Below are 19000 nucleotides of genomic sequence, written 5' to 3'. Positions count from 1 at the left end.
GCAGCCCATGGGAACAGCCTAGGAGGACCCGCAGAGCATCCGGCCCACCCAGGCTGCAGAACTCTCAACCGCTAGCCAGAGTACGTGAGGAGGGCCAGGCTGGGGACAAGAGGGTGGGAAGCTGGGCCTCGGAGGCCACTGGGCAGTGGCCAGAGCTGCCGGGACCTCCTAGACGTCCTGAGTTCTGCCGGACCCTGGTGATGGACTGGCGGCTCACGCCTCTGTGCTGTGGCCAGTGGCCAGGGAGCAGAAGCGTCCACTCACAGGGACCTGCACCACCCGCGGCCAGGGCGCTCACCTGTCTCCACAAGAGCTCAAAGCTGCCGATGTCGCAGGTTCGATCCAGCCTGCGGTCCACCACCACCTTGATGGTGTCCTCCAGCACCTGCGTGCACAGCTGGGCCGTGACAGGCGTGGACGGGTGCATGGTGGGGCTGGAATTGATCTCGATCAGCCAGGGCCTGAAGTCCCGCCCCAGCACGAAGTCGGCGCCGTAGAGCTCGAAGCTGTTCTTGCGCGCCTCCACGTGGTCCTGGGCCACCTTCATGGCATTGGCGATGGCCCGCTTCATGGACGGGTAGATGACGCTGGCCCACACGGTCCCGCGGCCCCGCTTCTGCAGGTACTCCTGGAAGCGCGCGCTCGTCCACATGGTCTGCGCCGGCAGCAGCGGGCTGCGGCCCTGGTCGTTGCGCAGGTGCTTCTGGACGGAGTTGTTGCAGAGGTGGGCGGCGCTGCAAGGCACGCAGCGTCGTCCGCCAGGACCCCGCCCAGCTCACGGCTACGCGATGGGGGGGCCTGGGCTGGCCTCAAAGTCTCGGACAGCTTCCCCAGCCTCAGTCTCCCCATCTGCTAAGCCAGCGGGGACACCGGCCTTTTGAAGGCCGAACTGGGGAGACCAGGGGATCAATTAGTTTATTTACGCTCTTTTCTGGTGGGAGCCAGATTCAAAACGAAGTGCATCAGGGCCCACAGGTGGCATGGTGGTCCAGGCACTGGACTCCCACGTGGATGACTGCAGTTCAAGACCTGGACCTGGTGGCTTGAAAATCTGCCGGTGCACATGCGTGCATGCCCCCCGTCTCAGGAGGATGGAGGGGAAGGGACTGTGGTGTGGCCCTCTGCCCGGGGGGCTGATTTGCTGCAGTCTCTCTCTGTCTCTCTCCAGCAAGTGCACATGCCCTATGGCAAAAACCTAAAAATAAGACAGAAAGCCAGCAGCTTGGGGCCCTGAGCACTGCGTGTGGCACAGGCGTTTGCCGGCAGGCCGTGGCTTTGGAAGCAGCCTATGGGCCCCCCGTCCACTCTGCAGACTGCCAGGACTCCCACACGGTGTGGAGGAGGGGGCTCTGGGGCAGGGCGGCGACAGGCCGACACCGGCATCTGCATGCTCTGTGCTCGTGGCCCAGCTGCCGCTCACACACAATCCGGCCTCCAGAACCCGAGGGCAAGCGTCCTCCTGGGGGATGCAGGCCTCTGAAGGCCGTGGGCTGCTGTGCGTCGCTCCTGGCTTGGTGAGGCAGGGGGCTGCGTGCGGCATGGGGAGGGGCTCCAACTTCTCACTGCCAGGAGGCTCCTTCTACCTAGCTGAGCTCTTGGACCCGGCCATGGGCCACTGCAGGCACGTGAGGGCCAAAGCCTCCAGCCTGGGTCCTGGGCCCCACCCAACTGATGACCTGCCAGCTGGGACCTCAGGTGTGGCCACAGCCTCTTGCCTGGGTGGAGTTAATTCCCCAAAAGCCTCTGCTGAGGTCAATCCTCCCTGGATTCCAACCGACTCCTCTGCAAAGCAGCCCCTCAGAGGCTTTGCAAAGGTCTTCCAGCCACAAATGCAGAGTGATGGTTACAAAAGCCAGCGGAAGCCCTGGCACACCCAGGCTGACGGGACTGCCCCTGTGGTGGCATATTTCCGCAGACTCTCAGAGGGCTGCTCCTGCCCTGCCCATTCTGGGACCCTGATGAGGCATGGTCCACCTGCCCCAGGCACCCCATTCCCGGATGTCCACCAGTGTCCAGGTCTGCACCTGCCCTGAGCCTGAGGTCTGGGGCACTGCTCACACTGCCCTGGCACCCAGACGGTGCCCTTCGAGAGTCTCTGAAAAAGCCTCACCGTGGGACGGGGTGCCGGTTCTGAAGGCCAATGCCCAGCCTTCTCTGAGGGAGGCTGCGAACCTCCTTGAGCTGGTTTCCCAGCTGTGCCTCAGTGGACGTGGGCAACAGGGAGGGTGCCCAGCAGTCAACAGCCCAGTGCCCGCCCATGCCACGGTGCAGCACCCATGCCCTGCTGACCTGCCCAGGTCGTCCAGGGAGAAGCGCCGCGTGCAGAAGCGCAGGTAGCTCTCCTTGTAGAACCAGACGGTCAGCGGGTTCCAGTCGGTGACCAGGAACCACTGGCGGATGTCGAACTTGGTGTCGTAGATGAGCATGGGAGTCTCGATGTACTTCTGCACCACCCACTTGTCTTTGGCGGAGGGCTCCTCCGGGGACACCCGCTCCAGGATCTGATCCACGCGGTCCATGCACACTATGTCTGTGAGACACCCTGCTCAGCCCGCACCACTGCCACCGTCGGCCTGGCCTGCAGCCTGGGCGGGCAAGCACAGCCTGGACTGGCCAGGAGCTGGCACGGCAGGGCTGGGCAGTGGAAGAGGCCGCAGCCCTCACAGGTGCCCCTGGGCTCTCTACCACAGGGTCAGCCCCAGGACTCCAGAGAGGGTGCAGAGACCAGGGAACAGGATGGGGACAGAGAAGCAACTAAAAGGCAGACAGCAGCCCTGCTGAGCTCCAGCCAGGGCACACTCTGACGTGCTGGCAATGAAGGAGCAGGGGCTGCTGCACGGGCCTCAGAGCAGAGCCTGGCCAGGGGCCGCAGGGTCCTCTGGGGGCTCCGAGGTGTGGGCATCAAGGGACCTGGGAGTCCAGTGACAGCTGCAACTCCAGCTTGCCTGGACAGGTAGAGAGGGCAGGGGCGATCATGTCGTCCTCTTGTGCAGATGCCCTAGTTTCTCCCCTCCCCCCATTAGGCCATAGGGTGAGTGGTGGCCAGCAGAAGTGCGTGGCAGCCCACTCCTCTGACAGCCCTCAGGCACCGAGAGAGAGGGGTCCCAGGCTGAGGGCTTGGGTGAGCACAGCCTGCCTGCCGCTTGCCCATGCCAGCCCACAGTGGATCACAAGCTGCATGAGAGGCAGAGAGCTGAGAGCTGCTGAGGTTGTGGGTACTGTTACACTGCACCATCTGATCCGTTCTGACGGACACAGGAAGGATGGATGGTCTACAGAGGCCCAGAGCAGAACACGACGCAAGGCGAGCACAGCTGACAAAATCACAAGCCCTTTGTGTCTTCAGCTGCCATCCGTCAAGACCTTGCCATTCTGAACCATCAGAGGCTTAGGACAGCAATGAGCCGTGGAAGCTAGAAGGGGCTGACACGTGTAGGCCAGCCCAGAGCAGGAAAGGGCACAGCCAGGGAGAGGGGGCATCTGGCTTTGAACAGGTGGGTGTGAGGGGTCCTAGGAGTATTCCTGGAGATGCAGGAGAGTACATGGGAGGAAGGTCTGGCCTGATGGACAGGAGGAGATTGATGCTGCTCGGAAAGAGAAGCACGCTCAGGATGAACTAGAGGAGGAGCATGCCATACAGGATCAGGCAGGTGGGTGCTCAGGGAGAGCATTCAGCAGTCCTGAAAGTCTGCAGGACACCAGGGGTTTGTGGGCTATGCCTCCCCAGGAAAGAGAATGTTTTAGGATAGATAGAAGCTGTTTAGGACTAAATGCAATAAATCATGAATTAGTTAATATATATACACACACACACACACACACACACACATATATATAAATTTTTAAAATCAAACAAATTAGTCACTTGTAAATTTTTTATAAAAACAACAAAACTCTTCAAAATAACTTGAGGCAAATAGAATATTTAAACTAAAAGTAAAGCCTATTTAGATAATAGAGGAAATGAGAACATTATGTAACTTAAATAAGAGGATGCAGCTAAGGCCATATTCAGAGGAATTTTCATAGCTTTAAAGCTTTCATTATTGCACTACAAAAATGGGAAGTAAATGAATTTAGCATCTAAGTCACAGCTAATGGGGAATAAAATCCCTCATAGTAAGAGTGAAAAATGCAAACAGAAGTTGATTAGAAACGTTTAAGATGATAAAACCACCTCAAAGCCCTGTTTTTTTTCCTCTCTCTTTCTCTTTCTTTTCTTTTCTTTTTTTTTAATTAGAACATACAGTGCTGGGACCAGCAGTTAGCATAATGGCTATGTCTCTGGACTCCCACGTAGTCGACCGCAGTTCGAGTTCCAGCCCTGGTGGCTTAAACTCACACTGGGCGTTTGTGCGTGCGTCGTGCGTGCGTGCCCAAGATGCCAAGAGAAGAATGGAGGAGAAGGGATTGTGGCGTGGCCATTCCCCCTGGGGGGTGATTTCTCTCTTTCTGTCTGTCTCTCTCTGTCTTTCTGGTGAGCGCACACACCCTATAGCAAAAACCTCTCCAAAATAAATAAATAAATAAGAACATACAGTGCTCACCATTAGGAGTAAAAGAGAATGTAGTCACAGTTGCAATTGAAGATGCGGAAGAAAACCTGAACAGATCAGGAACCAAAGAAACTATTTTAAAAGTGTTAAGGATCTACCACTGAGGGGGAACTTAGATTTCCAGGTGAGTTGTTTTTTTCCCCAAAGTTTTAATAAATCCAAGGCAGAGAGATTCCATTGTTGTTTGAGATGAAAATTCTCTGTCATTCCAGAGGCCGGAATAAGCTTCTTGCCAAGATCAGTCAAGGCAATAATAATGTATTTTTTTAAAGAGCAGAGATAGTTTAACTTACGAACACAAGGGAGGAAACCCGAATTAACCAGCAAACCCAAATCCAGCACCGTGATCAGAACACGAGCACTAAGACACCTTCTCTGCAAACACTCAGCTGCCCAAACCCCAGCACCGCCTTACCCCACCAGCTGGTGCTCAGCTCCCTCCTTCCACCCCCAGGACTGCACCTCGCTCGCAGGGCTAAGACTGGGCAGGTGGCTGTCCAGGGCTGTGTTCTCACAACATGGACGCACCCACGCAGAGGAACACACCTCGGCCGCGGGACTTGGCTGCAGGCTTTACGATCCAGATGTTCCGAAGCCCGTCGATCTCCACCTGAGGGCTCACAGACATGATCTTGTCCAGCAGAGCCTGGCACTGCGAAAAATGACTCCTTGAATTGGAGATAAACGCGTCGCCACTGCAAAGCAAGACCCAGAAATTGTGCGAGACTCAGGGAGGGCGGTCCCAGCAACACAGTGGTCACCTGGTAGGAAGGGGCTGGGGCGGGCCCAGGACATCTTGCCAACCGAGCCATGCGTCTTCTGGCTGAGGCTGAGTTCAGACAATGGGGACCCCAATTTGTGGGTCTGGATTGGCATGACGCCCCAGGAGCGTGCCTGGGGCTGTGTAAAATCCCCTGAGAGACAAGGCGGGTCCCTGGAGGAAGCACCACCTAGGGCAAGGAGCTCACGAAGGAGGGCAGAGTGCTGGACTGCTCTGCCTGTGCCCGGGTCAGCTGCCAGCTCCTGCCCTGTGCCTGTCAGTCTGACCCCACCCAGCACTGTGATCAGGACGAAAGACTGCTGCGGCTCTTCAGCTGTAGCACAGCGGGCCGCCCGAGGGGGGGGGGCGTTCAGAGCGTGGGGCCACCACCTACTCAGCCCCTGCAGCCGCCTCCAGGCCCTGGCAGACCCTGGCAGACCTGGCACAACAGGGAAGATGCCGGCACGTGACTGGCTGGAGGGCTGCAACAAGGGGACATGTGGCCAGGTCCTCGGGCCGCCTGCCAAGACTCAGGCTAACGACACAGGAAGAGCAAAGGTCCCGGGGACTTGCGGCACTTGGTTCCAGGCACACCGGGTAGCGGGGTACATGGAAACCCTCTCCCCTACTGCAAGTGTGGCGGGGGCCAGTGGTCCTGGATAGTGACTGGCCTGCCGGTGCAGGGAGCAGCAGTGGCGTGGGAAGGGCCGTGCCTGGCCAGTGCGGCCGACAGTAGGTGGGCCACGCTCCCTTGGCCCTGTGGTGCCAAGGCAGCAAACACCGCGTGTGCCCAGCTCAGACAGTGGTGAGACTTGCAGAGGGTGTGGCCAGCCTGCTGGTCTCCGTCACTGCTCATTCTTGCCTGCAGAGAAAGACTGGACGGTCGTGGTGTAGACAGGGCAGGCCACCCACAGCATCCACCATGCTGGCCATTGCCCAAGTTGCCCACGACATTGGACTGGCACACTCCTCGTGCCACAGGTGCTCCCATGCCATGGGACAAAAGGAAGTGGTTTGCAACTCGGGTCCTGACTGTCTCTCTCAGGAAACCCAAGCCCGGGTCCTATGGGTGACGCAGCCTTTGGGCAGGGACGACAGCACCTGAGACTCTGCAGGTGGTGGTGCACACGGCGGTGGTGCCGACTCTGTGCACAGGGAGAACCTGGGAGGCTGGCGGGCACCAGAAGCCCAGCAGAGGACGCGAGGTTGCGCTGGACGACCTGCTCAGCTGTCAGCGTGTGGATGTCTTCTGTGCCTGCTCACGTCTTTTGAATATTTTCAATTCGTTGTTTTTCTTTGGCTTTTAATCTGCTGTGGTTCTTTACAGTTTGTCGACAGGAAACCTATCATAACCATACCCTTCCAACATGAGGCTTGTCGGTTAATTTTCTTTTGCGTGGTTTTATTTTATTTTTTTCTGAACCAAGTTCTTAATATGGTGCAATTTATCAGTGTTTTCTGTGATTAATGCTTTCAGTTAACTGTTTAAGAAGTGTTTGCCTTCGCGATCATGAAGATATATACTTCAATGTTTCCTTCCTTCCTTCTTTTTTTCGTTTTTGTTTTTTTTGGTTTTAGCCATAGAGCATGTGTGCTCGCTAGAGAGGGAAAGTGGGGGGTCACCCCAGTGGGAATGCTCAGACTGCGATCCCCTCGCCTCCACTCTCCTCTTGGAATTTCAGGACACACACACGCCCAGAGGGGTTTTCTTTTCCTCTCTCTCTCGGCAGGAGAGATTTTTGCAACAGGGTTCATGGACTCACTGGAGAGAGAGAGAAAGAGACGGAGAAGCAGAAGCAGAAAACTCCCCAGGGGCATAGCCGCACCACAGTCCCTTCTGCTCCATCCTCCTCTCAGGATTCTGGGCCCACATGCACACATGCTTGGCGTGAGTTTCAAGTCACTGGGTCCAGGACTTAAACTGCAGTCAACCACGTGGAAGTTCAGCACCTTAATCGTTGTACCACTTGATGGGCCCCAGCATGATTTTCTCTTTTTCTTGTTTTCTTTTTCTTTTTCTTTTTTTTTTTTTTTTGAGAGGTCCAGGACTTGAACCATGTTCAGCCATGTGGGAGTCCAGTGCCTTAACCACCATGTCATCTGTTGGCTCCTCAAGTATTTATATCAGGCTTTCTTCTTGTTCATAAAACAACAGAAAAGTATTCTCTCCTTCTCCATTACTTGAAAGCATGTGCATATCATTTGTATTGATTTTTATTACTATTTTTCAAAGGTGTCAGTGAAACCATTATAGGCTTGCAGGGTTTTTTTGTGGGAATTGTTTTTGTTTTTGAGAGATTTTTGCTATAGGGTGTCTATGCTTGCCAGAGACACAGAGAGACAGAAAGCGAGAAATCACCCCCCAGGGGGGATGGCCATGCCGCAATCCCTTCTCCTCCATTCTCCTCTCGGGATCTTGGGCACGCACGCACACGTGTCTCCATGACTTTTAAGCCATCAAGTCCAGAATTCAAACTATGTGGAAGTCCAGCAACATAACCAACACACCATCTGCTGGACCCATAGAAAAGTTTTTAAATCACTTATTTAATTTCTTTAACAAATATAAATTATTCAAAACTTCTGCTATCTTTTTCAGTCTGTTTCTAAACACTGTGTCTTTCAAAGATTTTGTCCATTTCTTCTTAGTTGCCAAAGTTATTGGTGTAATGTTGTTCGGTATAACCTCTCATTATCTTTTTAATTTCTTTGATTTCTGTAGTGTTCAAAGAAATTCCATTCCTAGGGACGAGCAGATGGTGTAATGGCTACATCACTGGACTCCCATGTAGTCGACCATGATTCAAGTCCCAGACCCGGTGGCTTAAACTCACAACGGGCGCGCATGCGTGCATGCCCAAGATCCCAAGAGGAGAATAGAGGAGAAGGGATTGCGGCATGGCCATCCCCCCTGGGGGTGATTTCTCACTTTTTGTCTCTGTCTCTCTGTGTCTTTCTGGTGCATGCACACACTCTATAGCAAAAACCTCTCAAAAAAAAAAAAAAAAAAAGAAATCTCTCAAAAAAAAAAAAAAAAAAGAAAAAGAAAAAGAAAAAAAGAAAAGAAAAAGAAAAGAAATTCCATTCCTCATGTTAGCAAATTACATTTTCTTCTTTTTTCCTTGGCCATATTTGGTAGTAGTTTATTAAGACTTACAGCTAATGTTTCAGTAAGACTATGTGACAAAGACAATAGAATAACATTTTTGAAGGGCTCATGAGAGAAATGCCAGGCTGCAGTTCCATCCTCGTGAAAATATCTTTCAAAAGTAAAGACAAACTAAAACTGAGAAAATTCTTTAACAGCATACCAAAACTGTAAGAAAAATGAGACCATTTTTTGTTCAGGCTTAAATGATTTCAGAAGGAATTACGAGCTGCAGAAAAGAACAAAAAATCCCAGAGAGAGGAAATCTGCCCAAGATCCTGACAGAAGAATGGAGAAGGGATTGCGGTGTGGCCATCACCCAGCGGGTGATTTCTCTTGCTTCTGTCTGTCTCTGTCCCTCTGGTGAGTTTTTTTGTTTTGCTTTGTTTTGTTTTTTAATTTTACTTCCAATTGCAGAGGGTCAGGAAGGGTGAAAATTTTTATGTTTCAATTAAAAAAAAGTTAACAAATTGCTGAACCTATCAACAACTCAAAAGAAAACAAAAATCTTTAAATCCAGAAGACAAAGAGTAGAAGAAAATCAGCAATGTTTTAGTCCAAGGCCATAGAATTCTATTTCACCAGTTTAGTCTCGTACTTAATCTCTCTTCTGTTGAATATGCAGTGTTACTGTGGTCTGATCTTTCCATTTAAATCCTGGAAGTTAACATTCAACTATTTATATTTTGTCCCTACCATTAGGTTGGCCATTTTCTTGGCTGTTTTTTGTACTCTTATTTCTGTGTGTCCAACTTTAGTTTTCCTGGAATAGCACTCTCTTCAAAACTTCTTGGAGAGGGACCAGCAGTTAGTGTAATGGCTATGTCGCTGGACTCCCACGTAGTCAATCGTGGTTTGCGTCCCGGACCCGGGGACTTAAACCTCACACCGGGCGTGTGTGCGTGCATGCCCAAGATCCCGAGAGGAGAATGGAGGAGAAGGGATTGGGGCGTGACCATCCCCTCTGGGGGGGGATTTCTCACTTTCTGTCTCTCTGTCTCTCTCTGTCTGTCTGGCGAGCACACATGCCCTATAGTGAAAATCTCTCCCCCCAAAAAAATCCCTCCAAAAAAAAAAAAAGAAAGAAAAAAAACTGCTTGGAGAGCTGGTCTGGTGTTGGTAAATTCTTTCAGGTTTTGTTTATCTGAGAATGTTTTTGTCTTTTCTTTCCATATGAATGATAGTCTTGCTGGGTACGATATTCTTGGTTGAAATTGTCTTTCACTTAACACTTTGAATTTAATTTCCCATTCTTCTCTTGCTTGCATTGTTTCTGATGACAGGACAGATGTTAACCTGATGGGATAGCCTTTGAAAGTAACTTGAAGTTTCTCTCTTGCCAGTTTCTGTATCTTGTCTCTGTTTGTGGTTTTGGTCAATCTGGCTATGTGTACCTTGGAGAAGATCTTCTTGGGTTGATTCTGTGTGGGGTCCTTTGTATTTCTTGGATCTGGATTATTTGTTTTCTTGTTTGTTTATTTTGGAGAGGTTTTGCTATAGGACACGTGCCCTTGCCAGAAAGACAGAGAGAGATAGAGAGCCAGAAAGCGAAAAATCATCCCTCAGGGGGGATGGCCATGCCGCAATTCCTTCTCCTTCATTCTCCTCTTGGGATCTTGGGCATGCACGCACATGTGCCCAGCATGAGTTTAAACCACCAGGTCTGGGACTCGAACCACAGTTGACTAAATGGGAGTCTAGCGATGTTGCCAGTACACCATCTGCAGGTCCTGGGTCTGGATATTTGAATGTCTCTCTAGGTTTGGAAAGTTTTCTTCCAGGACTTCATGGAATAGATTATCAAAGTCCTTATTAGTTTCTTCACCTTCTGGGATACATATTATCCAGATGTTTGGGCATCTAATGGCATCTAGTATTACTTGTATGTTTTTCTCATTTGGAGGGTTATTTTCTCAGTCTTTTTTTTTTTGGAGAGGTTTTTGCTATAGGGCATGTGCACTCGTCAGACAGACAGAGAGAGAGAGACAGAGAGATAGAAAGCGAGAAATCACCCCCCGGGGGGATGGCCACGCCAAAATTCCTTCTCCTTCATTCTCCTCTTGGGATCTTGGGCATGTGCGTACATGCACCCGGCATGAGTTTAAGCCAACGGGTCCGGGATTCGAACCCCGGTCGGCTACATGGGAGTCCAGCAACATAGCCATTACACTAACTGCTGGTCCCGTATTTCCTCAGTCTTTTTGGTGAACTTTTCTAGGTCAGAGGTTCTGTTTTCTACATCTGAGATTCGATCTTTTGCAAGATCTAATCTGCTTTTAATACTTTCAAGGGAGGTTTCGATTTCCTGTATTATATAGCCTTCATCTTTAACAGTTCCGTTTGATTCTGATGGTGTGTATTTCCTCTTTCAGATCATGTAAGAACTTCCTCACCTCCTGGAACTCATTATCTCTTTTCTCCTGTGTCTTCTGGAGTTCATTGTCTCTCTTCTCTTGCATCTCTGTTAGCTTTGTCACTATGAATATTCTAAATTCTTTATTTGACATTTCCACGAGTTCCATTGTACTATCTGTGGATGTTTGATTCTGATGGTGTGTATTTCCTCTTTCAGATCATGTAAGAACTTCCTCACCTCCTGGAACTCATTATCTCTTTTCTCCTGTGTCTTCTGGAGTTCATTGTCTCTCTTCTCTTGCATCTCTGTTAGCTTTGTCACTATGAATATTCTAAATTCTTTATTTGACATTTCCACGAGTTCCATTGTACTATCTGTGGATGATGAAGGGCTATTCTTTTCCCTTGGGAGAGCGTTTCTTGATTTATCATATTTCTTGTGCCTCTGAGGTGGTTTCTGGTCTTCTCATGGATTATACATCTCTTCCTACTTTTGCGGAGGTAATTCTGAGCATTAGAGGTGTGCGGGAGGAGATGACCCACAATGTCTCTGCAGTTCCGTTTCCCTGATGTCACCAAGCTGACTACACTTTTGTTAATGGAACTGTATATTACAAAGGCCTCCCAGTTTCTTTCTTTTTTCTTTTTCTTTTTACAAATAAAGATTTATTGAATCAGTCATACACATGCATTTACCTATCGTCTACTTTCATACCACCTGGGGGTCTCTCAGTTTCTTAGCAACAGATGCACCTGGGCTGAGCTGCGGGGTTTCGACAGAGAATCGAGGGGTGAGGGAGGAGATGAGCCTCACTCTGCAGCTCCGTACTTCTCCCTGCTGCTCACTTCGCAGGCTCTCTTCTGATTTTTAGTCATTTGGTGGTGTATTGGCAGTTTTTGCAGCTGTAAGCTCGTGTGCTTCACTTTACTGTGAGGTACTCCTATGCCAGTTTCTCCTCTACTACTGTGTTTGTACTGTGGTATTCACGGAAAGAGATGTGAATTCAGATTTATGAAGAGGAGTTTCTCGCTTTCTGTAGCAGTTCAATGAAAGTTGAACTTTCTCTTGTGTGTTGGGTTGGAAAGAGAGGTTTCAAGCAAAAGCTCTTCAGTTAATGGAGCAGGGCCAGGCCTGCCTCAGATGAAAATGGATTCTTGCTTGGGTGTTGGGCTGGAAGGCCCTCCAGTGAGTTTTAAGTCACCAGGTCCGGGGCTTGAACCATAGTCAACAATGTGGGAGTTCAGCAACATGACTGTTACACCATCTGCTGTCCCCATTATTATTATGATTATTTAAAAGGATTACTTAATTTAACTTTATTTATGTATTTATTTTAAAATTGACCAGAGAGGGACAGAGTGAGAGGGAGAGAGAGAGAGAGAAAGCCACCAAGTCGGGGACTGGAACCGTGGTAGGCCATGTGGGAGTCCAGCGTCCTTAACCTCCATGCCATCTGCTGGCCCCCTCCCATTATTATTATTTTTAAATTTGGTACAGGGCACATGTGCTCACCAGAGAGGGACAGAGAGAGAGGGAACATGAGAAAGCAAGCTGCCAGGTTGGCCATGTGGAAGTCCAGCACTCTAACCACCACACCACCTGCAGATAGTGATTATCTGTATTTCATTTTATTATTTTTTAAATTTTAAGGGTTTTTTGAAGGAATTTTTGCTGTGGGGCATGTGCGCTCACCAGAGAGACAGATAGAAACTGAGAAATCACCCCCTGAGGAGATGGCCATGCCACAATCCTTCTCCATTCTCCTCTTGGGATCTTGGGCACGGACACACATGTGCTCTGTGTGAGTTTTAAGCCACCGGGTTGGGGACTCAAGCCATGGTTGACTACTTGGGAGTCCAGCAACGTAACCATTATGCCATCTGCTGGTCCCAAAGTTCATTTCTCTTTATTCATGATGGAGAGCATGTGTATACACATGAGGTGGGGGGAGAGCACAACAGCCAGACACCCCAACAATCTGACACCCCAACATCCTGACAGATACCCCAACATCCAGACACCCCAGCATCTAGACACCCCAAAATCTAGACACCCCAACATCCTGACAGATACCCCAACATCCAGACACCCCAGCATCTAGACACCCCAAAATCTAGACACCCCAACATCCTGACAGATACCCCAACATCCAGACACCCCAGCATCTAGACACCCCAAAATCTAGACACCCCAACATCCTGACAGATACCCCAACATCCAGACACCCCAGCATCTAGACACCCCAAAATCTAGACACCCCAACATCCTGACAGATACCCCAACATCCAGACACCCCAGCATCTAGACACCCCAAAATCTAGACACCCCAACATCCTGACAGATACCCCAACATCCAGACACCCCAGCATCTAGACACCCCAAAATCTAGACACCCCAACATCCTGACAGATACCCCAACATCCAGACACCCCAGCATCTAGACACCCCAAAATCTAGACACCCCAACATCCTGACAGATACCCCAACATCCAGACACCCCAGCATCTAGACACCCCAAAATCTAGACACCCCAACATCCTGACAGGCACCCCAACACCCAGACAGATGCCCCAACACCCAGGCAGGTGCCCCAACACCCAGAGTCCCGACTGCTCTGGCAGCTCCTGGGGGCTGCCATGGCCCACGGGGCACCCATGCTGCAGCCCTACTGCCTCCCGGGGCTCTGCGAGCCCGGCATCTTACTGGACCAGGGCGTAGTACTGCTGTATCAGGTCCTTCCACTCGGCCTCGCTGAGGTCCTCAGAGGTATCCCCCAGCACGTCGATGTCCTCGTGCTCCAACTGCCTGAGGTAGGCCTGGCATACCTTGCACGCTGTGTCCACCAGCTGCTCTGAAAGGCCCCTCGGCTTCTCCTCAGTGCCCTCGGGATCTGAAACCCATCAAGGCGTATGGAGCGTGAGCTGCACTGCATGTGGCCTGCCTGCCCCAAGGAGCAGGTGGAGTGGTGCAGGTGCCAAAGTGAGGCTGCCCCACACCCTCCATGCTGCAAGGCTCCTCAGACAGCCACCTGGATACCACGCCCAACTTGGGAAGGTGACTTGCCCACCCAACTGTGCTGTGCACACCGCCAACGGACACACACACCTTGCAGCTAGGCTCTAGCTCCTCAAGTAGCAACACAACGGTGCTTTCTTTATTTTTTAGAGAGAGATTTTTGCTACAGGGCATGTGCACTCACCAGAGAGACAAAGAGAGACAGAAAGCGAGAAATCACCCCTCAGGGGGCAAGGCCATGTCGCAATCCCTTCTCCTCCATTTTCCTCTTGGAATCTCGGGCACGCACACACACGCGCCCAACCTGAATTGAAGCCACTCAGTCCAGGACTCGAACTGCAGTCAACTATGTGGGAGTCCACTGACGTAACCTTTATGCCATCTGCTGGTTCTGCACCAGTGCTTTTTATGAATTTTCCCAAAAACTATGACAGAATTTTAAAAACTCATGGGAAACTAGAATTAAGTACAAGTTTATTTTGTTGGGAAATAGTTTTGAAATCTATGCAGCGTTTCACCATTAGTTTTCCACAGATTTTGTGAAGACCTCCTCTTGTGTCATTCAGTAGCTATCTTGTGAATGAGCCTGTCCTGCAGCTGCCCACTGTCCTGGGCACTGGCAAGCATGTTACCACAGCCCTTTGCGGTGGGCCCTGGGCACCTGACCTCCCACAGCATCACTCCCGCCTGCAAGCCCAGGCCTCCAGGTACCTGCGGGGGCCTGAGGAAGGACAAGGTGAGTGGTCTCCCAGCCTCAATGAGGGCGAGGGCTGAGAACCACACTGTCATCAAGAGCGCAGGGAGTGGAGGGGGACTACCCAGGGGGAGGCGGTGGGCTGCCTGGAAGCCATGGACTGGGCAGGGAGACCTGGTCACTGTGCTGGCTGGAACTACACCAAGGAGGCCACGATGGAGACCCAGTGGGGCGGTGCTGAAGAAGGCACTCAGCTTTACGTGGGAGCCGGAGACTGCCACGGGCATCCACGTGTTTTAATTGAGGTGGAGCCCATAGAACGCAGCACTGGCCACCTTAATGTGGACAGCTGCAGTTCAGGGCTCTGGTCAGCCTGTGAAGGGCGTGAAGGCGCCACCCCACTGCAGTAGGCGAGCAGGACCTGGCAGGGACCAGTGCTGGGTGAGGAGGCCATCGGGGAACTGATGAATTGCTGCGGGCAATTCCACAAGAGGCAGAAAAAGTAGAAGAAAAAAGAACAGGAGCAATAAACAGAAACAACGGCGACGTAGACATCCACTCAGCCGCATCCATGACCTCTCGAATGTCGATGGCCTAAGTGAACCAGTTAGGAGGGATCGTCAGAGTGGACTGAAGCAAGACCGAGCTGCGTTATCTAGAAGAAGCCCACTTCAAGCATAAAGATAAATATAGATGAAAGCGAAAGTGGTGAGAAAGACACACCTGCTGGCAAGCCACATAAAACGGCAGTCATTTCAGAGACTTCCGAGCAAGAGAAAATTGCAGGGATAAATAATGAAAAAGGGACCCGTTACCCAGAAAGGCATACTGACCCTTGATATGTATACGCTTGACCGCGGGACTTCAAGATGCAAGAGGCAAAGGCCAAGAGAACCCTAAGGACAAGTACAGTGAGCCCACTGCCATTAGTGGGGGGTTCGGCACCCTGTCTGCACTGGGGTTTGGCAGAAAGCCAGGAGGACAGAGCCTAGCTCAACAGCACCATCTGTCTGCTGTGTATAATTCACAGTTTTTTAAAAGAGAGCCTTGGGGTGCATGCTCTCGCTAGAGAGATAGACAAAGACAGTGAGAGGCCAAGTGAGAAATCACCCCGGGGGGAAGGGGGGGGATGGCTGCACCACAGTCACTTCTCTTCCATTCTCCTCCTGGGATTTTGGGCATGCATGGATACCTGGCACAATTTTGAAGCCTCCAGGTCCAGGACTTGAACTGCAGTTGGCCATATGGGAGTCCAGCCATGTGGGAGTCCGGCCTGACAGTGACGCTATCTGTTGGTTCCCCTTACGTTTTACAACAGTTCATCCAAAAATGGTAGCATACACATTTTTCTCAAGTTCCCATGAAACATTTACCAAAATACACCACATTATATGGGGCCATAAAATACATATGAATATATTTTTTAGAAATGGAAACCATACAATGTACACTCTCAGACTATAGTGGAATTAAGCTAGAAATCAGTTAGAGAAAGATATCTAGAAAATCGCAAAGCACTTGGAGACTAAACAGTATACTTTAGGGTCAACAGGTGGCATAGTGGTTAAGGGCGCTAGACTCTCACATGGTCGATCACGCTTCAAGTCCTGGGCCTGGTGGCTTGATTTCTCTCTCTCACTCTTTCTCTCTTTGGTCAATATCAAAATAAGTAAATAAATGAATTTAAATAAAATAATCATTTAAAAAAATACTTCTAAACAGCACAAAGTTCACAGAAGAAATCTCAAGAGAAATTTTAAAATATTTGGAAATAAATAATTGAATAATAAAATAATTGAAAATTAAAACAAAACTTATCAAAATCTGTTGGACACAGTAAAAACAGTGCTTAGAGGGAAATTTGTAGCATATTTTAAATGTATATATTAGAAAGGAAAAAGAGCTAAAATAAACTATCAAAGCTTCCACCTTAGAAAGGCAGGCAAAGAAAAGCAAAACAAATCTAAACTACGTGGGAGGAAAGAAATAACTACAACGAGGGCAGAAATTAATAAAACTGAAAATAGTAAATCAATAGAGAAAATCAATGAAAACAAAAGCTGATTCCTTGAAGAGAACAATAGTCAAATCGCTAGAGAAAGGAGACAGAACTTCGGTTCGGGAAGTGGAGGGGGCGGGCGCACACACCCGTCGACGCGAGGCCGACCGCGGAGCACCATGAGCGGCTCTGTGCACGAGCTTGAGCACCGAGACTGACAGGACCGGCTCCTTAAAAGCCAGACTGCCAAAACTCGCACCGAGCCACACACTCTTAACAGTCCTGCATCTATTAAAGGTCTTGAATCGATCGCTAATATTCTTTTAAAAAAGAAAGTACCTGTCCCAAATGAGTTTACTGACATGTCCTACCAAACATTTAAGAAGGAAGTCATACCAGTTTTTTACAATCTCTTCCAGAATATAGAAGTAGGGGGACACATTTTAAAATATATATATTTGTAAAGATTTTTTTTTTTGAGAGGTTTTTGGTATAGGACGTGTACACTCACCAGACAGACAGAGAGAGACAGAGAGACAGAAAGTGAGAAATCACCCCCCAGGGGGAATGGCCACGCCGCAATCCCTTCTCCTCCGTCCTCTCGGGATCTTGGGCACGCACACACACGCACCCGGCGGGACGCGAACCGTGGCTACGCTAACTGCTGGTCCCTATATTTGTAAAGATTTGCCAGAGGGTGTGTGTGTGCTTGTCAGGGGGAAGGGGAGGTGAGGGGAAGCACCTTCCGATGGGACACGGGCACGCTACAGCCTTCACCCTGCATTCCCCGTCCTGTTGGGATCTGGGGCATGCACACACACAGGCCCCTTGGTTTTTCCAGTCATTGGGGATTCACCCTGTAAGCACTAGGGACAGGCCGCCCCGAGGGAACACTCATTAACTCAGTCTAATCCAAAAACCAGACATTATAAGAAAATGGCATACAGACCAATATCTCTCATGAACACAGATACAGAATTCCTCAATAAAATACTAGCAGATTAAATGCCACACGTAGAAAGCGTGAGCCTGTACACGGCATGCGGGGTTCAGACCAGGCTCGCAGGCTGGGTCGATGTTTGGAACTCGGTGAGCGCGGCCAGTGCGCCCTGGCTCCAACCCTGGGTCCGCGCCCTTGGCTGTCCTGCTCCTGTTTCATGTTGAAGCCCGAACCACTGGACCGCCTCGCCCCTGCTCGGCGCCAAGAGCACAGCCCACCATCCTGCACCAAGCTGAGCCTCTTCTGAGCAGCCAACCCGGCCTCAGGAAGGCCCGGAGGCAGTGCTGTGGGACCCCACGACCTCGGCTTCCTGCTCTCCATCCCGGGGGAATGCGTGGGTCCCAGGACCCCTCTTGCTGGCCCTGCAGGACGGGCTGCTCTTTTCCCTTGGGGCCTTGGGGACAGACCAGACCTTCTCACTGCTCCAGCTGGAGTCCCCACCTTGCCCTGTCTCGTTGACCACACCTACCCAAACCATAAGGGAGAAAGTCACAGCCGGCCCCCACCCACCCAGCCAGCCCTGCCAGCCAGTCCTGTTTCCCCAGGCACCTCTCTTGCTGCCAAGGCCGAGGTCGCTGCTGCCGGCCTCCTCCCGCCTGCCCTTGGCCTTGCTCCGATTGGCGCTTTGGTGGTTGACCACCCACTTGAGGATGCTGGACGCTGCGGTGCGCCGGAAGTCGTCTGAAAGGACACACGGCCTGCCCCCGCTGTGCTGGGCCTCAGGCTCCGGGCATGCCCGCCCAGGGGCTCCCCCATCCAGCCATCCAGTGCTCTCCCCGCACTGTCTGGACCAGAGTCTAGTCATGCCCCTGCCTGTGGGCCTGGCATTCCCGCATTCCCTTCCCTGAAGCTCCCCTTCCCCAGGGCTGCTGTCCCTGCCCCCTCCTGGCCAGGAGGGCTTTGGCCTCAGGCTGGCTGAGCGCTGCACCAGAGGCAGGCTTCTCTGGGGTCTGCCGCCCACCAGCCCCATCTCAGAGAGCCTCTGTGGACCCCCTGAACATGGCGAGTGGTGGGGGTCTGCTTGCCACGCCCAGTGCAGAGGGCAGAACACAGCTGCCAGTGCTGGGCCCCGGGCCAGGCCCAGCCTGCTCTGCAGTGGTGGCCACTGGCCATCTGTGAGTGGGAGGAGGCTGCAGGCCAGCATAGGCAGGTGAGGCTCTTCCCTGCCCACCCCACCACCGGCCCTCCACGTGGTGGGGGGCCCAGCTGGGCTGACCTGCCTCCCGCTGGCAGCCCTGCCCCGCCCGCCTGTGGCCCAGCGAGGGGAGGGCCCAGTCACTCACACAGGAACTCGCGCTTCTCACTGTCGGAGCAGAGGCCGTAGCAGCGGGGGAAGAAGGTGTCGGGGTTCGCCTGGACGTACCAGGGCAGGCTCCGCATGCTCAGGCACAGGCCGAGCTTCAGAGACGGCACTCATGAGCCCCGCTTGGAGGCCGCACCCCTCGCCCAGCCCAGGCCGCCACGAGGGCCGC

The 19000-nt window shown here is 51.6% G+C and overlaps 1 protein-coding gene across 1 annotated transcript in view; it reads right to left on the bottom strand.

Annotated features, from left to right (window-relative positions):
• TTLL8 (tubulin tyrosine ligase like 8) overlaps nt 1-19000 on the bottom strand; it is a 49895-nt gene that overhangs the window by 12532 nt on the left and 18363 nt on the right. Inside the window, exons 6-11 of the mRNA XM_027775339.1 lie at nt 18812-18926; nt 18078-18209; nt 13524-13710; nt 5103-5251; nt 2290-2530; nt 299-734 (exon numbers count right to left, since the gene is read on the bottom strand). Of these exons, the coding sequence (XP_027631140.1) occupies nt 299-734; nt 2290-2530; nt 5103-5251; nt 13524-13710; nt 18078-18209; nt 18812-18926 (1260 nt within the window). The remainder of the gene's footprint in view (nt 1-298; nt 735-2289; nt 2531-5102; nt 5252-13523; nt 13711-18077; nt 18210-18811; nt 18927-19000) is intronic.

Source organism: Tupaia chinensis, unplaced genomic scaffold (genome assembly GCF_000334495.1).
Source record: "Tupaia chinensis unplaced genomic scaffold, TupChi_1.0 Scaffold000548_1, whole genome shotgun sequence".
Taxonomy (NCBI): domain Eukaryota; kingdom Metazoa; phylum Chordata; class Mammalia; order Scandentia; family Tupaiidae; genus Tupaia; species Tupaia belangeri.
Note: the sequence above shows the minus strand (reverse complement) of the source record. Positions and strands in the feature narration are given on the sequence as shown.